The 21,993-nt window shown below is 53.0% G+C and overlaps 1 protein-coding gene across 2 annotated transcripts in view; it reads right to left on the bottom strand.

Annotated features, from left to right (window-relative positions):
- The window catches only part of ggt5b (gamma-glutamyltransferase 5b), an 88,224-nt gene that overhangs the window by 8,128 nt on the left and 58,103 nt on the right, over positions 1-21,993 (bottom strand). The window contains exons 5-10 of one of the 2 annotated variants that reach the window (XM_080208587.1): positions 19,339-19,496; positions 14,479-14,625; positions 12,615-12,742; positions 9,766-9,947; positions 6,296-6,396; positions 3,693-3,811 (exon numbers count right to left, since the gene is read on the bottom strand). In XM_080208587.1, the coding sequence (XP_080064713.1) occupies positions 3,693-3,811; positions 6,296-6,396; positions 9,766-9,947; positions 12,615-12,742; positions 14,479-14,625; positions 19,339-19,496 (835 nt within the window). The remainder of the gene's footprint in view (positions 1-3,692; positions 3,812-6,295; positions 6,397-9,765; positions 9,948-12,614; positions 12,743-14,478; positions 14,626-19,338; positions 19,497-21,993) is intronic. The other variant, XM_080208588.1, reaches the window with a different exon arrangement.

The raw sequence follows: 21,993 nt of genomic DNA, 5'->3' as shown, positions 1-21,993 counted from the left end.
GTGTACTGGCCTTCATTAATCGAGGGATTGAGTTTAGGAGTCGGGAGGTAATGCTGGAACTTTATAAGACCCTTGTCAGGCCTCATTTAGAGTATTGTGCGCAGTTCTGGTCGCCTCACTATAGGAAAGATGTAGAAGCTATTGAAAGGGTACAGAGGAGATTTACAAGGATGTTGCCTGGACTGGGAGGCATGCCTTATGAAGATAGGTTGAGGGAGCTGGGACTCTTTTCCCTGGAGAGACGAAGGTTGAGAGGCGACCTGATAGAGGTTTATAAAATGTTGAGAGGAATAGATAGGGTGGATTCTCAGAGGCTATTTCCCAGGGCTGAAATGGTCGCTACGAGAGGACACAGATTTAAGGTGCTGGGGAGGGAAGTTCAGAAGTGATGTTAGGGGTAAGTTTTTCACTCAGAGGGTGGTGAGTGAGTGGAATCGGCTGCCGTCAGTGGTGGTGGAGGCGAACTCGCTGGGGTCTTTTAAAAGACTCCTGGATGAGTATATGGGGTTTAATGAGATTGAGGGTTATAGATAGGTCTGTAGGTTGGTCGGTGATGATGTGATCGGCGCAACTTGTGGGCCGAAGGGCCTGTTTGTGCTGTAGTGTTCTATGTTCTATGTTCTAATGATCTGGATGAGGGTATAGTTGGGTGGATTAGTAAGTTTGCTGATGACACCAAAGTCGGAGGTGTGGTAGATTGTGAGGAAGGGTGTCGAAGTTTGCAGGGTGACTTAGACAGGTTGCAGAGCTGGGCCGCGAGGTGGCGGATGGAGTTTAATGCGGAGAAGTGTGAGGTAATCCATTTCGGTAGGAATAACAGATGTGTCGAGTATAGGGCTAACGGGAGGACTTTGAATAGTGTGGATGAGCAGAGGGATCTAGGTGTATGTGTACATAGATCCCTGAAAGTTGGGAATCAAGTAGATAAGGTTGTTAAGAAGGCATACGGTGTCTTGGCGTTTATTGGTAGGGGGATTGAATTTAGGAGTCGCAGCGTCATGTTGCAACTGTACACAACTCTGGTGCGGCCGCACTTGGAGTACTGTGTGCAGTTCTGGTCCCCACATTACAGGAAGGATGTGGAGGCTTTGGAGAGGGTGCAGAGGAGGTTTACCAGGATGTTGCCTGGTATGGAGGGGAGGTCCTATGAGGAGAGACTGAGGGATTTGGGGTTGTTTTCGTTGGAAAGAAGGCGGCTAAGAGGGGATCTTATAGAAACATATAAGATGATTAGAGGTTTAGATAGGGTGGATAGTGATAGCCTTTTTCCTCGGATGGAGAAATCTAGCACGAGGGGGCATGGCTTTAAATTAAGGGGGGGTAGTTATAGGACGGATGTCAGGGGTAGGTTCTTTACCCAGAGGGTGGTGAGGGATTGGAATGTTCTGCCTGCTGCAGTTGTAAATGCGCCTAGTTTGGGGGCGTTTAAGAGATCCGTGGATAGGTTTATGGACGGAAAGGGATTGGTTTAGATTAGTGGGTCATTGTTTTTTTTTAAAAATAAGACTGGTCGGCGCAACATTGTGGGCCGAAGGGCCTGTTCCGCGCTGTAATGTTCTATGTTCTATGTTCTATGATCCACTTCAGATCAGCCATGATCTTATTGAATGGCGGGGCAGGCTCGAAGGGCTAGATGGCCGACTCCTGCTCCTGTTTCTTATGTTCTTATGAGAGAGAGAGAGGGTGCACAGCAACACCAACAGAAAGCAAAGGGACAAAGATCCAGCATGTATCTGACACTAATGATGACAGTTGTGTGAATCTCAATGATCCTGATGTGAAATAAAAGCTTTTTTAGCAAGAGAGATTTCTAGAAAGATGAGAGCTTACAATTTTGATTGGAGTATTCCGAGTTCTCTCAGATGGTCCCCTTGTAGAAAGGACATTAAAATGACCGACTGCTGTCAGCTCGGGTTGAGCAAGATGGAGTTGGAGAAACAGGAACATAAGAAATAGGAGCAGGAGTCGGCCATCTAGCCCTTCGAGCCTGCCCCGCCATTCAATAAGATCATGGCTGATCTGAAGTGGATCAGTTCCACTTTCCTGCTTTCTCCCCTTAATTCCCCTGTCTATCAGAAACCTATCTACCCGTGTCTTAAATATATTTAGCGAGGCAGCCTCCACCACTACAACAGGCAGAGAATTCCAGAGATTCACCACCCTTTGAGTGAAGAAGTTCCTCCTCAATTCCGATCTAAACTGTCCCCCCCTTATCTTGAGGCTGTGCCCTCTAGTCCTGCTGTCCTTTCTAAGCAGGAAGAATCTCTCTACCTCTACCCTAGCCATCCCCTTCATTATCTTATACGTCTCTGTAAGATCCCCCCTCATCCTTCTAAACTCCAACGAGTACAGACCCAGTCTATTTAGTCTCTCTTCATAGTCCAACCCCCTCATCTCCGGTATCAGCCTAGTGAACCTCCTCTGCACTCCCTCCAAGGCCAATATATCCTTGCGCAAGTGCGGCGACCAAAACTGCACACAGTACTCCAGCTGCGGCCTCACCAGTGCCCTGTACAGTTGCAGCAAGACCTCCCTACTTTTATGTTCTATCCCCCTCGCTATAAAGGCCAGCAACGGTAGGACTCTGAATAGTGTGGATGAACAGAGGGATCTAGGTGTATGTGTACATAGATCCCTGAAAGTTGGGAATCAAGTAGATAAGGTTGTTAGGAAGGCATACGGTGTCTTGGCATTTATTGGTAGGGGGATTGAATTTAGGAGTCGCAGTGTCATGTTGCAACTGTACACAACTCTGGTGCGGCCGCACTTGGAGTATTGTGTGCAGTTCTGGTCCCCACATTACAGGAAGGATGTGGAGGCTTTGGAGAGGGTGCAGAGGAGGTTTACCAGGATGTTGCCTGGTATGGAGGGGAGGTCCTATGAGGAGAGACTGAGGGATTTGGGGTTGTTTTTGCTGGAAAGAAGGCGGCTAAGAGGGGATCTTATTGAAACATATAAGATGATTAGAGGTTTAGATAGGGTGGATAGTGATAGCCTTTTTCCTCAGATGGAGAAAGCTAGCACGAGGGGGCATGGCTTTAAATTAAGGGGGGGTAGTTATAGGACGGATGTCAGGGGTAGGTTCTTTACCCAGAGGGTGGTGAGGGATTGGAATGCCCTGCCTGCTGCAGTTGTAAATGCGCGTAGTTTGGGGGCGTTTAAGAGATCCGTGGATAGGTTTATGGATGGAAAGGGATTGGTTTAGGTTAGAGGGTCATCCAGAGGGTCATTGTTTTTTAACTGGTCGGTGCAACATCGTGGGCCGAAGGGCCTGTTCTGCGCTGTAATGTTCTATGTTCTATGGTCTATCCCATTCGCCTTCCTGACCACCTGCTGCACCTGCAGGCTGGGTTTTTGCGACTCATGCACAAGGACCCCCAGGTCCCTCTGCACCGTAGCATGCTGCAGCTTTTCGCCCTTCAAATAGTAATCCCTCCCACTATTATTCCTGCCAAAGTGGATAACCTCACACTTGCTAACATTGTACTCCATCTGCCAGGTCCTCGCCCACTCGCTCAGCCAATCTAGATCCCTCTGCAGACTCTCCACACCCTCCGCACAATTTGCTTTTCCACTTATCTTCGCATCGCCGGCAAATTTCGTCGGCCTACCCCTTACGGCCAGGGGTGGGGTGTGTTTTGGTGACACAGACAGACGCGGTATGAAAGGTGATTGGTGAGACCGCCTCTTACCTGTGCCACAGCACTGATGATCATACTCCCACCGGACGCTCCCACCACCATCAGCGACTCTTTGCTCTTTGATATTAAAATGGACGGGGTCATGGAGGACGGTGGCTGTTGCCCTGCAACTGAGAAAGACCAGGCGTTAGAACGCAGACTTACCTCCCAGCTTCACCGTAACAGTGTGAGGGAGGCAGGCTCGAAATAGAATTCTCTACGGAGCGACGGGCTATTTGACCTCACAACCGGATCTCATTCCATCGTTTCCCACACGCACTGGCCATAAGGTGTGGAGATGCCAGCGTTGGACTGGGCACTGTCTGAGGCCAGAGCTCTCCATTCACCCAACGAAGAGGGAAACCTCGAAAGCTTTTGTGAGTTTACTATCAGATAAATCGGTTGGACTTAAACCTGGTGTTGTCCAGCTTCTCGCAAGGTGTCAATACAGACAGGATAAGAACATAAGAACATAAGAAATAGGAGCAGGAGTAGGCCATCTAGCCCTTTGAGCCTGCCCCACCATTCAATAAGATCATGGCTGATCTGTCGTGGCTCAGTTCCACTTTCCCGCCCTCTCCCCATAACCCTTAATCCCCTCTCTCATCAAAAACCCATCAACCCGCTTCTTGAAAATATTTAGCGAGGCAGCCTCCACCACTTCAACGGGCAGAGAATTCCAGAGATTCACCACCCTTTGAGTGAAGAAGTTCCTCCTCAACTCTGTTCTAAACCGTCCCCCCCTTTATCTTGAGGCTGTGCCCCCTAGTCCTACTGTCCTTTCTGAGCGGGAAGAGTCTCTCCACCTCTATCCTATCCATCCCATTCATCATCTTATACGTCTCAATGAGATCTCCCCTCATTCTTCTAAACTCTAACGAGTACAAGCCTAGGATCCAAAATCCAGGCTCCAGTATCCTGAATGCCATTCCCTAACTCATAACCTTTTCCAGTAATCCAGTAACTGGGGCTGTATCTAAAGCGTTAAACTCAAAAAGGACACAATTCATTCTACTTTGCTTTGACAAAGGGTCACCTGAACTCCAAAACGTCAACTCTTTTCTCTCCAGACTGTGTGTAGTTTTGGTTGCCGCACTTGTGCAAGGATATTTTGGCCTTGGAGGGAGTGCAGAGGAGGTTCACTAGGCTGATACCGGAGATGAGGGGGTTGGACTATGAAGAGAGACTAAATAGACTGGGTCTGTACTCGTTGGAGTTTAGAAGAATGAGGGGAGATCTCATTGAGACGTATAAGATGATGAATGGGATGGATAGGATAGAGGTGGAGAGACTCTTCCCGCTCAGAAAGGACAGCAGGACTAGAGGGCACAGCCTCAAGATAAGGGGGGTTGCAGTTTAGAATGGAGTTGAGGAGGAACTTCTTCACTCAAAGGGTGGTGAATCTCTGGAATTCTCTGCCCGTTGAAGTGGTGGAGGCTGCCTCGCTAAATATATTTAGATAGGTTTCTGATAGACAGGGGGATTAAGGGTTATGGGGAGAGGGCGGGAAAGTGGAACTGATCCACTTCAGGTCAGCCATGATCTTATTGAATGGCGGGGCAGGCTCGAAGGGCTAGATGGCCGACTCCTGCTCCTATTTCTTATGTTCTCTCCTTACAGATGCTGCCAGACCCGCTGAGATTTTCCAGCATTTTCTCTGTTGGTTACAGATTCCAGCAGTAATTTTGCTTTTATTGTTCTACTAATGACTGCATTCGTGACGAATATTACCTAACATATTGAGAAAATGACTCTGTTGCGAAATATTTGATCCCTAACATTTTTTGGTGACCTCGATAATAGCTGGAAATTTACGCTCACAGGTTGCAAGAAGATTCTCTCCCCAGTATTAAGAACATAAGAACATAAGAAATAGGAGCAGGAGTCGGCCATCTAGCCCTTCGAGCCTGCCCCGCCATTCAATAAGATCATGGCTGATCTGTCGTGGCTCAGTTCCACTTTCCCGCCCTCTCCCCATAACCCTTAATCCCCTCTCTTATCAAAAACCCATCAACCCGCGTCTTAAAAATATTTAGCGAGGCAGCCTCCACCACTTCAACGGGCAGAGAATTCCAGAGATTCACCACTCTTTGAGTGAAGAAGTTCCTCCTCAACTCCGTTCTAAACCACCCCCCCCTTATCTTGAGGCTGTGCCCCCTAGTCCTACTGTCTTTTTTGAGCGGGAAGAGTCTCTCCACCTCTATCCTATCCATCCCATTCATCATCTTATACGTCTCAATGAGATCTCCCCTCATTCTTCTAAACTCTAACGAGTACAAGCCTAGTTTATTCAGCCTCTCCTCATAGCTCAACCCCCTCAACTCCGGTATCAGCCTAGTAAACCTCCTCTGCACTCCCTCCAGGGCCAAAATATCCTTGCGCAAGTGCGGCGACCAAAACTGCACACAGTACTCCAGCTGCGGCCTCACCAATGCCCTATACAGCTGCAGCAAGACCTCCCTACTTTTATATTCAATCCCCCTCGCTATGAAGGCCAGCATCCCATTCGCCTTCCTGACCACCTGCTGCACCTGCAGGCTGGGTTTTTGCGACTCATGCACAAGGACCCCGAGGTCCCTCTGCAGGCTTCGTTCAGTTTTTTTATCGGTATTTACCTGCTTTGAAATCTGGAAATGTGCCATCTGCTGCACAGAAATCTGCCAACTGATTATTCAAAATGACCCCCGTACTGTTGGAAAATATCATGGAGCCAAATCTGTAGAAATAAAAATACACCTTAGCTCAAACCTTAACCTTCGAGTCACAGAATCCTACAGCGCAGAATGAGGCCATTCAGCCCATTAGCCTGCGTTGAGCACAATCCCAACCAGATCCCCATAACCCCATGCATCTACCTTCTTCGTCGAACACTGAGAGGCAATTTAGCACGGCCAATCCATCTATGGGAGGAAACCGGAGCCCACGCAGACACGGGGAGAATGCGCAGACTGTAAGCCAAGCCGGGAATCGAACCCAGGCCCCGTGAGGCAGCAGTGCTAACCCCCTCCCCCCCCCACCCCAAAAGCCAACGTTCCAATTTCATCCCCAAACTGCCCACGCCAAATTCAATTTCTATAACAGCTGGTTCCATCTCCCGTCCTTTCTCATATCCATTAGGTAGAGGGTTGGTTTAGCTCTGGTGGAGCAACGTTAACGGCGCAGGTTCAATTCCCGCACCCGGCTGAGGTCATCTGCCAGCTTTGCAGTGCCAACTTGTGCCAGCAGGCAGCGCCGTTGCTGTAAAGTTCATTGAGGAGATGTCACATTTATATTTAAAGTGGGGGGGTGGGGTGGGGCATCGTGTGGTGGGGAGCCCGTTAATATGTATTTAAATGAGGAGAAAATCACGGGAATGAGAACTTGCCGGCGAGAATCCTTAAAAGGATGGTCACTTCACATTTGGCAAATGGAATTTATTGTTGGCAAGTGTGAGGTTGTCCACTTTGGTAGGAATAATGGTAGGAAGGACTATTACTTACGGGGTGAAAAACTGCAGCATGCGACGGTGCAGAGGGACCTCGGGGTCCTTGTGCACGAGTCGCAAAAACCCAGCCTGCAGGTGCAGCAGGTGGTCAGGAAGGCGAATGGGATGCTGGCCTTCATAGCGAGGGGGATTGAATATAAAAGTAGGGAGGTCTTGCTGCGGCTGTATAGGGCATTGGTGAGGCCGCAGCTGGAGTACTGTGTGCAGTTTTGGGCGCCGTACTTACGCAAGGATATTTTGGCCTTGGAGGGAGTGCAGAGGAGGTTTACTAGGCTGATACCGGAGTTGAGGGGGTTGAGCTATGAGGAGAGGCTGAATAAACTAGGCTTGTACTTGTTAGAGTTTAGAGGGGAGATCTCATTGAGACGTATAAGATGATGAATGGGATGGATAGGATAGAGGTGGAGAGACTCTTCCCGCTCAGAAAGGACAGTAGGACTAGGGGGCACAGCCTCAAGATAAAGGGGGGTGCGGTTTAGAACTGAGTTGAGGAGGAACTTCTTCACTCAAAGGGTGGTGAATCTCTGGAATTCTCTACCCGTTGAAGTGGTGGAGGCTGCCTCGCTAAATATTTTTAAGACGGGGGTTGATGGGTTTTTGATAAGAGAGGGGATTAAGGGTTATGGGGAGAGGGCGGGAAAGTGGAACTGAGCCACGACAGATCAGCCATGATCTTATTGAATGGCGGGGCAGGCTCGAAGGGCTAGATGGCCTACTCCTGCTCCTATTTCTTAAGTTCACAAAAACGTCTGGAAAAGGATGAATGTTTCCTCAGATGGATCCGGGAAACGTTCCAGTTTGTTTCACAGTGGCCCACTGCTTTTTTAATCCACGCTCAGGGCCAGTATCTGCTGCCAAGCCTCGTTGGGCCTTGAACTAAGTGTTTTGCTAAAACATTTCGGTGGTCAGTTGAGAGTTGGCCAACTCCAGAGAGTTGGCTCTGGAGTCCCGTGTAGGCCGGACCTAGGGTAAGGACGGCAGGTTTCCTCCCCTAAAGGAACACCAGTGAGCCACGATTTGAGGGCCAACGGGAACGGAAAGTGAGCGATCGCCCCCACGGGGGGGGGGGGTGAAGTCCTCTCTCAGGCAGGATATCTCCGGCAGTCATGTCCTCAAGACTTGAGCGCTGTTCCAGGCGGCCTCAGGTCAGGCTGCTGGACGTTGGCCTGGAAAGGACGCCCCCTTCCGCTGAGAAGGGCTTTAGGGTTTCGCTGTACAGACTGGTGCTTGCTTTCCCACCACTCAGTTACCACAAGGGCAACAAGTGCCTAGAGTATCGCTGCGCAGTTACACCGGGTCAGGTCTCCAGCTTGGGTCAACGTCTGTGGGGGTTTGCACATTCATAGAATCATAGAGCCCTACAGTACAGAAAGAGGCCCTTCGGCCCATCGAGTCTGCACTATCCCACCCAGGCCCTACCCCCTTATCCCTACATATTATACCCACCAATCCCTCTAACCTACACATCCCTGGACACTAAGGGGCAATTTCTTAGCACGGCCAATCAACCTAACCTACACATCTTTGGACTGTGGGAGGAAACCGGAGTACCCGGAGGAAACCCACGCAGACACGAGGAGAATGTGCAAACTCCACACAGACAGTGACCCCGAGCCGGGAATCGAACCCAGGACCCTGGAGCTGTGAAGCAGCAGTGCGAACCCACAGTGCCACCGATTCTCCCCGTGCTTGCGTGGGTTTTCTCCGGTTTCCACCCACAACCCAAAAACGTGCTTTCCGGCTGATTGGTGTTAATAAATTGTCCCTAAATTGGACCTCCCTTAATCTTAAATTCCCGAAATTTGCAACCCCCTTTATTGTGGAGTTCCACTCGAGGTAGACAAAAAAGTTCGACCATCGACGAAAGACTTGAATAAGGCACTCACTGAGTGATAGAATGGGCGGCACGGGCTTGGAGGCCCTGTTTCCTGTGCTACGCAGATCTTTGTAACGTGTGTGCAGGCTTGCGCTGTCTCCTGGAGAGACACAGCGGCAGTCTGACCTTCCGCCAGCCCGCACTGTAGCAGTGAGGGTGCAGAAGGCGGGGGCAGGTCCGTCGCAGTGACACCGAGGACGCAACGCTGGGGGTAGTCCCCCAGAAACAGGGGGGACGGGGATTAGAAACGGGTGGCGAGCTGGTCATTTTCCATTGCAGGGAGCTGGGACTCAGCGGTTGGCAACCAAACACAGGGATCGAGCTGGGACACGGGTTCGGGGCTCGGTGTGGTAGTATAATGGTTGCTGAGCTCGATTAATGCCTCGTTACATTCCAAACTCGTGGAAATTTGGTATGTTTATTGGCGTCAAGCTTGACTTAGTGGGGGATCTTATAAGATAATGAAGGGGATGGATAGGGTAGAGGTAGAGAGATTCTTCCCGCTTAGAAAGGACAGCAGGACTAGAGGGCACAGCCTCAAGATAAGGGGGGGGGACAGTTTAGATCGGAGTTGAGGAGGAACTTCACCTTTGGTTAGGTGTCGCCGCTCGATTCCTGCGTTTGGATGCCAGCCACTGAGTACCCGTCCCAGCGAAGGGTTTTCCTGCTCTGTAACAAGCGTGTGCTTACGTTGTGACACGTGACAGGAGATTCCCCGTACTTACAAGTAATTAATTGAACTGGTGACTGCCACTGCGTTGCCGTCTTTGTCGATCGCAGAAACGTGGCTGGTGCCGTACTTGTCAGGTGCCTGGGGCCCTGTGTGGTAGTATTCTGGTTCGTGGGCACGATTGTCAATGCGCTGTTGTATCAACTTCGCAAACTCATCCGACAGCAGATCAGTTTCCTGAATTAGAAGAGAGATCACAAGTCACGTCTGGGATCGCTGCACTATCCCTCCCCGCTCTAAACTGGTAAGGGGATCGAAGGTTACGGGGAGAAGGTGGGAGAATGGGATTGAGTGATTGAATGGCCTAATCCTGCGCCTATACCTTTTACTGAGGACATGACTCACTTGTCTTCATAAGAACATAAGAAATAGGAGCAGGAGTAGGCCATCTAGCCCTTCGAGCCTGCCCCGCCATTCAATAAGATCATGGCTGATCTGTCGTGGCTCAGTTCCACATTCCCGCCCTCTCCCCATAACCCTTAATCCCCTCGCTTATCAAAAACCCATCAACCCGCTTCTTAAAAATATTTAGCGAGGCAGCCTCCACCACTTCAACGGGCAGAGAATTCCAGAGATTCACCACCCTTTGAGTGAAGAAGTTCCTCCTCAACTCCGTTCTAAACCCCCCCCCTTTATCTTGAGGCTGTGCCCCCTAGTCCTACTGTCTTTTTTGAGCGGGAAGAGTCTCTCCACCTCTATCCTATCCATCCCATTCATCATCTTATACGTCTCAATGAGATCTCCCCTCATTCTTCTAAACTCTAACGAGTACAAGCCCAGTTTATTCAGCCTCTCCTCATAGCTCAACCCCCTCAACTCCGGTATCAGCCTAGTAAACCTCCTCTGCACTCCCTCCAGGGCTAAAATATCCTTGTGCAAGTGCAGCGACCAAAACTGCACACAGTACTCCAGCTGCGGCCTCACCAATGCCCTATACAGCTGCAGCAAGACCTCCCTACTTTTATATTCAATCCCCCTCGCTTGTCTTACTTCTGGGGATTCCGTAAGTGTCTAAGTTTTGCATGTTTATTGATGTCTTTTCTTTCAATCCACAGGAGATTTGGTCCACCCTGTTGTCCAACGAGGGGCATACACGCAGTGGGTCGTACGAAGGCTGCTCTTGGGTGTTGCTACGAGAGTTGCCTAGTGCTTCACGTCGTTTGTGTACGCTTAAACTGGACCAACTGACGGGCAACACGACAGCTCAGTGACTATCACTGATTGCTGTGCAGATACATGGATTTGGGCCGGTGTCTGCGGGAGTTTGCACATTCTCCCCGTGTCTGCGTGGGTTTCCTCCGGGTGCTCCGGTTTCCTCCCACACCCCAAAGATGTGCTCTTAGGCTGATTGGTGTAACAAATTGTCCCTAAATTAGTCTCCCCTCAATCTTCCCCCGGTAGGCGTAGACAAGGGTCATGGGTAGAGGAGGGCGCTCATGATGTTAAGATGGCGGCGCGGGCTCGTTGGGCCGAAGGGCCTGTTTCCCGTGCTGTGTTGTTCTTTGTATAGAACATTCCAGCGCAGTACAGGCCCTTCGGCCCTCGATGTTGCGCCGACCAGTGGAACCAATCTAATGACCCTCTAACCTAAACTATTCCAATGTTATCCAAATGCCTATCCACTGAGCATTTGAACGCCCTTAAAGTTGGCAAGTCCACAACTGCTGCAGGCAGGGCATTCCACGCCCTTACTACCCTCTGAGTAAAGAACCTACCTCTGACATCCGTCCTATAATTACCACCTTTAATTTAAAGCTATGTCCCCTTGTGAATGATATATCACAGGGTGCTGTACTGAGACATATAGTGCGTCAGCGAGGTCTCTGTTATTGATAAAGCTGTCCACTTTGGTATCTTTTCTCGCCCAGTTTCCTACGTCTTACACACACTTTCCACACTCACCTGGTGAAGGGGCAGCGCTCCGAAAGCTAGTGCTAAATAAACCTGTTGGACTTCAACCTGGTGAGATTCTTTCTGTGCCAGTCCAACGCTGGCATCGCACTTCAAATGCACATCAAGAAATGGGCAGGGATATTTCCAAATAGTGCTCAAGGCTTTCCAGGAAAGCAGGCAGTACAGTTCCCCTCGTAATGGGGGTCTGGTGGGCTGATGCAGTGATTAAATGCACCGGTGCCTGGTGACACCAGGACTGACGAGGGGAGTGTTCTATTCGGTGGAAGTGTCGGGCATCTCATGACCGTGTGGTCTGGTCGCTGCTTCTGCATCAAGAACGCAGGAAAGGGGGAGCAGGAGGAGGCCACTCGGCCCATCACAACCTACTCAACCTTCCAAAGCCATCACGGCTGGCTTTTGGCTTCCAACTCCACTCTCCCTTAATTTCCCCCGTGCAAGTTCAGCGTGGATACAACTGGACAGACCCATAGGATCCCAACACTGCACAAAGAGGCCATTCAGCCCATTGAATCTGCATTGACTCCACCCAGGCCCTCCCCCGCTCTATCCTTGTAACCATTTACCATGGACAATCCACCTACATATTTTTGGACACTCAGGGGCAACGCGGCCTGGTCAATCCACCTGACCGACGCATCCCTCGGATTGTGGGAAGAAACCGGAGGAAACCCACGCTGACACGGGGAGAACATGCAGACTCCAGTGGGCCCCAGGCCGGAATTAAGCGGACGCGATTTTGTTAGTGACTGACACAGAAAAACGGCAACTGGTAACGAAGGGGTTCATCATCTCGCCTCTGGAACTCTACTCCAGATAGGACGTGCACCGCAGGCCGTTACTGAGCAGGAGGCCGAAATGGAAGACCGATTATACATTGATAACGTCCCTTGCCGGTGCTGGTGAAGAGAGTGTAAAGAGGGGAACACTAACGTCTGAGCGATGCCTCCGAGCGATCGTTCTACTCAGCTGTCCATTCCCAAATTTCAAGGCTTCTATGATTCGGTGGTACGTCTGGGCCTTCTGCCTTTGCCCCATGGACTCTGGAATGAACTTAAAACCTGTCGCAATCAGAACAAAAGTCTATTACTGTTCAATTCTCTCAGAGGGAGACGCTGATCTACTTAACCACTGGGAGGAACCGCTCGTCAATTTGCTAAAAAGAACTTCGTGCCCCTAAACAGCCCTCAGAGTAGGTGGGACATGTTGACGCCAGGTTTATAATCACCCCCCCACCCCACTGTTTGTGTGCACAGGTCGGAGGAACAAGTGTGCCCAATCACCAGGGAATCTCAGTGATGATCACTAGGTTCAGAAGGTTTACTAGGCTGATACCAGAGATGAGGGGGTTGGACTATGAAGAGAGACTAAATAGACTGGGTCTGTACTCGTTGGAGTTTAGAAGGATGAGGGGGGATCTTATAGAGACGTATAAGATAATGAAGGGGATGGATAGGGTAGAGGTAGAGAGATTCTTCCCGCTTAGAAAGGACAGTAGGACTAGAGGGCACAGCCTCAAGATAAGGGGGGGCAGTTTAGAACAGAGTTGAGGAGGAACTTCTTCACTCAAAGGGTGGTGAATCTCTGGAATTCTCTGCCCGTTGAAGTGGTGGAGGCTGCCTCGCTGAATATATTTGAGTCACGGGTAGATAGGTTTCTGATAGACAGGGGAATTAAGGGGAGAAAGCGGGAAAGTGGAACTGATCCACTTCAGATCAGCCATGATCTTATTGAATGGCGGGGCAGGCTCGAAGGGCTAGATGGCCGACTCCTGCTCCTATTTCTTATGTTCTTATTATATTCGAATCCCAAAAATTAATGGGAGCAGCACGGGTGAGATACAGGGTAAAGCTGTGACCCCACTCTCCCTGTTAAACACCCTGGGACAGGTGCTGTTATATAAGGAGTACACAGATAAAGACCAAAGAACAAAGATCCAGCAAAGCTATGCAGTGGGGGTCATGTGTACAATTTCCCCGTCCCGCACCCCCCTGGGAATCATGGGTGTGGGCATGGGGTGGGTTTGCACAGGTCCATTGACCTGAGGTGGGATTTTCTGGTCTTGGGTCAAACCTGACTGGGAAATCCCTACCCAATGTATCTCATTATCGCACACACAGATATAAAGGAGCGTTTTTCCTCCTGACTATCCATGTACACGGCCTCTCCGCGCCATTCATTGGAATCCCTTAGTCCCAACACCGTCAATGGGATTTTCCCACTGACTGCAGCCCCCACCACTGGGAATCCGTAGGCGGGGGAGGGGGGTCTGCGCTGATACAGGGCCAGAAAGAAGCCCTTCAGCCCATCGAGTCTACACCGAACACAATCCCACCCAGGCCCTACCCCCATATCCCTACATATTATACCCACTAATCCCTCTAACCTACACATCCCTGGACAGTAAGGGGCAGTTTCTTAGCCTGGCCAATCAACCTAACCCACACATCTTTGGACTGTGGGAGGAAACCGGAGCACCCAGAGGAAACCCACGCAGACACGAGGAGAATGTGCAAACTCCACACACAGACAGTGACCCGAGCCAGGAATCGAACCCAGGTCCCTGGAGCTGTGAAGCAGCAGTGCTAACCCACTGTGCTACCGTGCTGCCCCATTATACACCTGGAAAATTCCAGCCACGTATCTCTGGGGGTTTCAGCGATCCTTCCCATCAGGTAGCTAACTGGAGAAATGAGATAGGGAAACACAGACAGCCAGATGCCAGACAGAAACACCAACAGGTAAGAGTGAGGAGACAGGGAGGTGGGTGCGGTTCCTGGTCTAAGGTCAGACCTACCTTTCAATACGTTCAGGACCAAACCGAGAATGGCGCCCCTCGAGGGCAGGGGTGGAGTGTACATGGTGTAATCACCCAGTGAAACAGTCAACGGCTCCATCACTGAAACTCTGTAATTCTTCAAATCTTGTAATGTTATAGAGCTACCTGCACACAAGGAGAGGACAAAGATCTCAGCTCCCTCTGAACATCCAGTGTTTGACCAGAAAGATCAGTCCAGCTCGCCGAAGACCAGGGGGTCAGCTACAGAAAGTGTCCCAGATGATAGCCTGGGGGACGTTGGCACCTGACCTCCCAATGGTTGTAACCTTTCAAAAGTCCCAACATGTGGGACTCCCTCGGAGCTTCCAACGTCCGATGGCCATTTGGGACCCTCCCAGAAATTTTCCAGCTTTGAGTGAGGTTTTTTTCTCTTTAGCAGGTTCCCGTTCCTCAGGGAATATGGAGCAGGGTGACAGTCACGTCCCACTCCTGGCTTTACCCAACAATTGTGCCACTGCGCTCCCCCTGCTACACCTTCCCCTATCGATTCCCACCAATGTCCCCAGCCCTGACAGTCCCGAGAGCCTCCAACACCCTCCTGACAACCTCCCCCCCTGACATTTCGACGACTCGACAAGCCCTCCCACCCCTCAGTGTCGTCCCCCCCTCAACAACCTGAGCCCACTCTCCCACCTGACCCAGCTGGCATCCCACTAGCCCAGCCTCCCCTACCCACACACCTCACTCACTGGCACTCACCAACGCGGTGAAAAGCCATTTAAATGCCCCTCGATTTTACACTGTGCGAGTGTGAATGAAGACATCACGACTTCCCCACAAGATCCTGAGCTACGAGGGAACCTCTGAGAACAAGTGGCTGTAACACTATATCCCACACCCTCTCCTCTCCCCTCCTACATACTCTACAAACAGTATGCTTTGCCTGCGTAGGACATAAGGAACAATAACTTCTCACATGTGACAATCAATTCAAATCGTTTCTGGTTCTAAATTCCAGGTCAGAAATATAAAGCACTGTGGAAACAAATAATCCAATGGCCATTGGCCTTGGGGTTTCACTCCTATTTATTGGATTGGGAGCACTGGGGGGCACAGTGGGTTAACACTGCAGTCTCACGGCGCCAGGGACCCGGGTTCGATTCCCGGGGGGCACAGTGGGTTAACACTGCAGTCTCACGGTGCCAGGGACCCGCGTTCGATTCCCGGGGGGCACAGTGGGTAAGCACTGCTGCCTCACAGTACCAGGGACCCGGGTTCGATTCCCAGGGGGCACAGTGACACAGTGGGTTAGCACTGCTGCCTCACAGCGCCAGAGAACCGGGTTCGATTCACCAGCGGCACGGTGACACAGTGGGTTAACACTGCTGTCTCACAGTGCCAGGGACCCGGGTTCGATTCCCGGGGGCACGGTGACACAGTGGGTTAGCGCTGCTGCCTCACAGCGCCAGGGACCCGGGTTCGATTCCCAGGGGCACGGTGACACAGTGGGTGAGCACTGCTGCCTCACAGCGCCAGGGACCCGGGTTCGATTCCCGGGGGCACGGTGACACAGTGGGTTAGCACTGCTGCCTCACAGCGCCAGGGACCTGGGTTCGATTCCCGGGGGCACGGTGGGTTAGCACTGCTGCCTCACAGCACCAGGGACCCGGGTTCGATTCCCAGGGGGCACAGTGGGTTAGCACTGCTGCCTCACAGCGCCAGAGAACCGGGTTCGATTCACCAGCGGCACGGTGACACAGTGGGTTAACACTGCTGTCTCACAGTGCCAGGGACCCGGGTTCGATTCCCGGGGGCACGGTGACACAGTGGGTTAGCACTGCTGTCTCACAGTGCCAGGGACCCGGGTTCGATTCCCGGGGGCACGGTGACACAGTGGGTTAGCACTGCTGTCTCACAGTGCCAGGGACCCGGGTTCGATTCCCAGGGGCACGGTGACACAGTGGGTTAGCACTGCTGCCTCACAGTGCCAGGGACCCGGGTTCGATTCCCGGTGACACAGTGGGTTAGCACTGCTGTCTCACAGTGCCAGGGACCCGGGTTCGATTCCCGGGGGCACGGTGACACAGTGGGTTAGCACTGCTGTCTCACAGTGCCAGGGACCCGGGTTCGATTCCCAGGGGCACGGTGACACAGTGGGTTAGCACTGCTGCCTCGCAGCGCCAGGGACCCAGGTTCGATTCCCGGGGGCACGGTGACACAGTGGGTTAGCACTGCTGTCTCACAGCGCCAGGGACCCAGGTTCGATTCCCGGGGGCACGGTGACACAGTGGGTTAACACTGCTGTCTCACAGTGCCAGGGACCCAGGTTCGATTCCCGGGGGCACGGTGACACAGTGGGTTAACACTGCTGTCTCACAGCGCCAGGGACCCGGGTTCGATTCCCGGGGGCACGGTGACACAGTGGGTTAGCACTGCTGTCTCACAGTGCCAGGGACCCGGGTTCGATTCCCGGGGGCACGGTGACACAGTGGGTTAGCACTGCTGTCTCACAGCGCCAGGGACCCAGGTTCGATTCCTGGGGGGCACGGTGACACAGTGGGTTAGCACTGCTGCCTCACAGCGCCAGGGACCCGGGTTCGATTCCTGGGGGGCACGGTGACACAGTGGGTTAGCACTGCTGCCTCACAGCACCAGGGACCCGGGTTCGATTCCCGGGGGCATGGTGACACAGTGGGTTAGCACTGCTGTCTCACAGGGCCAGTGACCCGGGTTTGATTCCTGGGGGGGGCACGGTGACACAGTGGGTTAGCACTGCTGCCTCACAGCGCCAGGGACCCAGGTTCGATTCCCGGGGGGCACGGTGACACAGTGGGTTAACACTGCTGTCTCACAGGGCCAGTGACCCGGGTTTGATTCCTGGGGGGCACGGTGACACAGTGGGTTAGCACTGCTGTCTCACAGCGCCTGAGAACCGGGTTCGATTCCCGGGGGCACGGTGACACAGTGGGTTAACACTGCTGTCTCACAGCGCCAGGGACCCGGGTTCGATTCCTGGGGGGCACGGTGACACAGTGGGTTAGCACTGCTGCCTCACAGCGCCAGGGACCTGGGCTCGAGTCACTGCCTGTGCAGAGTCTGCAAGTTCTCCCCGTGTCTGCGTGGGCTCCTTCCGGGTGCTCCGGTTTCCTCCGAAAATGGGCGGGTTAGGTGGATTGGCCGTGCTAAATTGCCCGTTAGCGTCCAAAGACGTGGCAGTCAGATGAATTAGCCATGGGGAATGTGGGAGGTTACGGGGATAGAGCGGAACGGAGGCCCTCTTTGTTAGAGAGCTGGTGCTGCCTTGATGTTCTGTAGGGATCCGAAGATGTGGGATAAATGAGCCAGGCACCATCCAACTCGTGCTCATTGCCAACTGGCCAGGAGGAAGTGGAGTGCCACAGAGCTTGATGCGAATGGAGCACTGTCTATAAAACTCTGCAGCAAGCAAGGAGATGGATTGCCCACTCTGAGCACTGGCTTTGTAACGCCAACCATGGTTGATTGTCGGAAAAGCCCATCTGGTTCATTAATGTTCTTTAGCGAAGGAAATCTGCCTTCCTTACCCAGTCTGGCCTGAGTCACTCCAGGTCCACAGCAGTGTGGTGGACTCTCAACTACACTTGGGGACGAGAGATGGGCAATAAATACTGGCCAGCCAGCGGTGCCCATGCCCCAAGATTGAATAGATTTTAAAGAAAACCCTCTGGGAATGGGGTAGACAAGCCGAGTGTAGCAGGTGGAGTGACTGCAACGCGGTGTACTGGATATACACAGTGTGAGGTTCAGAGGAGATGGTAAATAACTGCGAAACAAGAACTGTTTCAAACTGCTGATGATGTGACCCCGAGCTATCCACAGAGACTGGCATTACAGGAACTGAGCCGCAGGTAGAACTCCTACAGCATAGGACAAGGCCATTTGGCCCATCGAGTCTGCAATCCCACCCAGGCCATATCCCCGTAACCCCACATATTTACCCTCCTAAGGGGCAATTCAGCACGGCCAGCCAACTTAATCCATGCATCGTTTGGAGGAAACCCACACAGACGCGGGGAGAACATGCAGATTCCGCACAGGTAGTGACCCAAGCCTGGGATCGAACCCGGGTCCCTGGCACTGTGAGACAGCAGTGCTAACCCACTGTGTCACCGTGCCCCCGGGAATCGAACCTGGGTCCCTGGCGCCATGAGACAGCAGTGTTAACCCACTGTGTCACCGTGCCCCCCCCCCGGTAATCGAACCCGGGTCCCTGGCGCTGTGAGACAGCAGTGCTAACCCACTGTGTCACCGTGCCCCCAGGAATCGAACCCGGGTCTCTGGTGCTGTGAGACAGCAGTGTTAACCCACTGTGCCACCGTGCCCCCGGGGAATCGAACCCGGGTCCCTGGCGCTGTGAGACAGCAGCGCTAACCCACTGTGTCACCGTGCCCCCGGGGAATCGAACCCGGGTCCCTGGTGCTGTGAGACAGCAGTGTTAACTCACTGTGTCACCGTGCCCCCCCGGGAATCGAACCCGGTTCCCTGACGCTGTGAGACAGCAGTGCTAACCCACTGTGTCACCGTGCCCCCTGGGAATCGAACCCGGGTCCCTGGCACTGTGAGGCAGCAGTGCTAACCCACTGTGTCACCGTGCCCCCCCCCGGGAATCGAACCCGGGTCCCTGGCGCTGTGAGACAGCAGTGCTAACCCACTGTGTCACCGTGCCCCTGGGAATCGAACCCGGACCCCTGGCGCTGTGAGACAGCAGTGCTAACCCACTGTGCCACACTCTCAGTCCAGAGATTCTGAGTAGAAAATCCATCCTCACTGTGTTTAATCATCGCTGCCACTTTTCATACCCCACTGGTTTTATTGCATGAGACCACACAAGGGAAATACCTGAACTATCCACACCTTGTATGTCTCTGATGAGATCCTGTGCGATTTTGCCTCTGTAGAAAGTTTCAGGTCCTTGTTCTGCGATGGTTTTCAGTGTTTTAGCGAGCTGAGGGTACGTCACATTCTGACGTAGATCATCACCTTTGAAAAATAGTGGACTAAAGGGAAGACAAGCTTGTTTAATATAAATCCCTGAACCATTTCGAAACAAAACTTAACAGTTTGATATTGCGTTTCCCTCGCCTTCCCTCGGAGTTAGAGGCTCGGCTCCCTCCCGCTGTTATTTGGAATAAACTGATCAAACCTTTCCATCTTTCTCAATACATCATTCCAACAGCTTCCCATCTCCAATCACATTCCTGGGCTGGGATTCTCCAGCCTCGCTGGAATTCTCCGCCCTCGCTGGGATTCTCCGCCCTCGCTGGGATTCTCCAGCTTTGCTGGGATTCTCCGACCACGCTGGGATTCTCCGACCTCACTGGGATTCACCGGCTTCGCTGGGATTCCCCGGCTTCGCTGGGATTCTCCGACCTCACTGGGATTCTCCAGCCTCGCTGGGATTCTCCAGCTTTGCTGGGATTCTCCGACCTCGCTGGGATTCTCTGACCTCGCTGGGATTCTCCGACCTCACTGGGATTCTCCAGCTTCGCTGGGATTCTCCGGTTTTGCTGGGGTTCTCCAGCCTCACTGGGATTCTCCGGTTTTGCTGGGATTCTCCAGCCTCGCTGGGATTCTCCGACCTCGCTGGGATTCTCCAACATCGCTGGGATTCTCCAGCCTCGCTGGGATTCTCCAACATCGCTGGGATTCTCCAGCCTCGCTGGGATTCTCCAACATCGCTGGGATTCTCCAGCCTCGCTGGGATTCTCCAACATCGCTGGGATTCTCCGACCTCGCTGGGATTCTCCAGTTTTGCTGGGATTCTCCGGCCTCACTGGGATTCTCCAGCCTCGCTGGGATTCTCCGACCTCGCTGGGATTCTCCAACATCGCTGGGATTCTCCAGCCTCGCTGGGATTCTCCGACCTCGCTGGGATTCTCCAACATCGCTGGGATTCTCCGGCCTCACTGGGATTCTCCGGTCTCGCTGGGATTCTCCGACCTCGCTGGGATTCTCCGGTCTCGCTGGGATTCTCCGACCTCACTGGGATTCTCCGGTTTTGCTGGGATTCTCCGGCATCGCTGGGATTCTCCAGCCTCGCTGGGATTCTCCGACCTCACTGGGATTCTCCGGCCTCACTGGGATTCTCCAGCCTCACTGGGATTCTCCGACCTCACTGGGATTCTCCGGCCTCGCTGGGATTCTCCGGCATCGCTGGGATTCTCCAGCCTCGCTGGGATTCTCCGGCCTCACTGGGATTCTCCAGCCTCACTGGGATTCTCCGACCTCACTGGGATTCTCCGGCATCGCTGGGATTCTCCGGCCTCACTGGGATTCTCCGGCCTCACTGGGATTCTCCAGCCTCACTGGGATTCTCCAGCCTCACTGGGATTCTCCAGCCTCACTGGGATTCTCCAGCCTCGCTGGGATTCTCCGGCCTCACTGGGATTCTCCAGCCTCACTGGGATTCTCCAACCTCACTGGAATTTTCCAGCCTCACTTTGATTCTCCAGCTTTGCTGGGATTCTCCGGTTTTGCTGGGATTCTCCGACCTCACTGGGATTCTCCGACCTCACTGGGATTCTCCGGCCTCACTGGGATTCTCCGGTTTTGCTGGGATTCTCCGGCCTCACCGGGATTCTCTGGCCTCACTGGGATTCTCCGGCCTCGCTGGGATTCTCCGGCCTCTCGGGGATTCTCTGGCCTCAATGGGATTCTCCAGCCTCGCTGGGATTCTCCGGTTTTGCTGGGATTCTCCGGCCTCACCGGGATTCTCTGGCCTCACTGGGATTCTCCGGCCTCGCTGGGATTCTCCGGCCTCTCGGGGATTCTCTGGCCTCAATGGGATTCTCCAGCCTCGCTGGGATTCTCCGGCCTCGCTGGGATTCTCCGGTTTTGCTGGGATTCTCCGGCCTCACTGGGATTCTCCGGTTTTGCTGGGATTCTCCGGCCTCACTGGGATTCTCCGGTTTTGCTGGGATTCTCCGGCCTCACTGGGATTCTCCAGCCTCACTGGGATTCTCCGGCCTCGCTGGAATTTTCCAGCGTCACTTGGATTCTCCAGCCTTGCTGGGATTCTCCGGCATCGCTGGGATTCTCCAGCCTTGCTGGGATTCTCCGGCATCGCTGGGATTCTCCAGCCTCGGATTCTCCGACCTCACTGGGATTCTCCGGCCTCACTGGGATTCTCCAGCCTCACTGGGATTCTCCGGTTTTGCTGGGATTCTCCGACCTCACTGGGATTCTCCAGCCTCGCTGGGATTCTCCAGCCTCGGATTCTCCGACCTCACTGGGATTCTCCGACCTCACTGGGATTCTCCGGCCTCGCTGGGATTCACCAGTTTTGCTGGGATTCTCCGACCTCACTGGGATTCTCCAGCCTCGCTGGGATTCTCCGACCTCACTGGGATTCTCCGACCTCACTGGGATTCTCCGGCCTCGCTGGGATTCTCCAGCCTCGCTGGGATTCTCCGGCCTCGTTGGGATTCTCCGGCATCGCTGGGATTCTCCGACCTCACTGGGATTCTCCAGCCTCGCTGGGATTCTCCAGCCTCG

Source organism: Carcharhinus amblyrhynchos, chromosome 20 (assembly GCF_965287045.1).
Source record: "Carcharhinus amblyrhynchos chromosome 20, sCarAmb.v2.hapA, whole genome shotgun sequence".
Classification (NCBI taxonomy): Eukaryota; Metazoa; Chordata; class Chondrichthyes; order Carcharhiniformes; family Carcharhinidae; genus Carcharhinus; species Carcharhinus amblyrhynchos.
The sequence above is the reverse complement of the archived record's forward strand: the minus strand, read 5'-3'. Positions and strand labels throughout refer to the sequence as shown.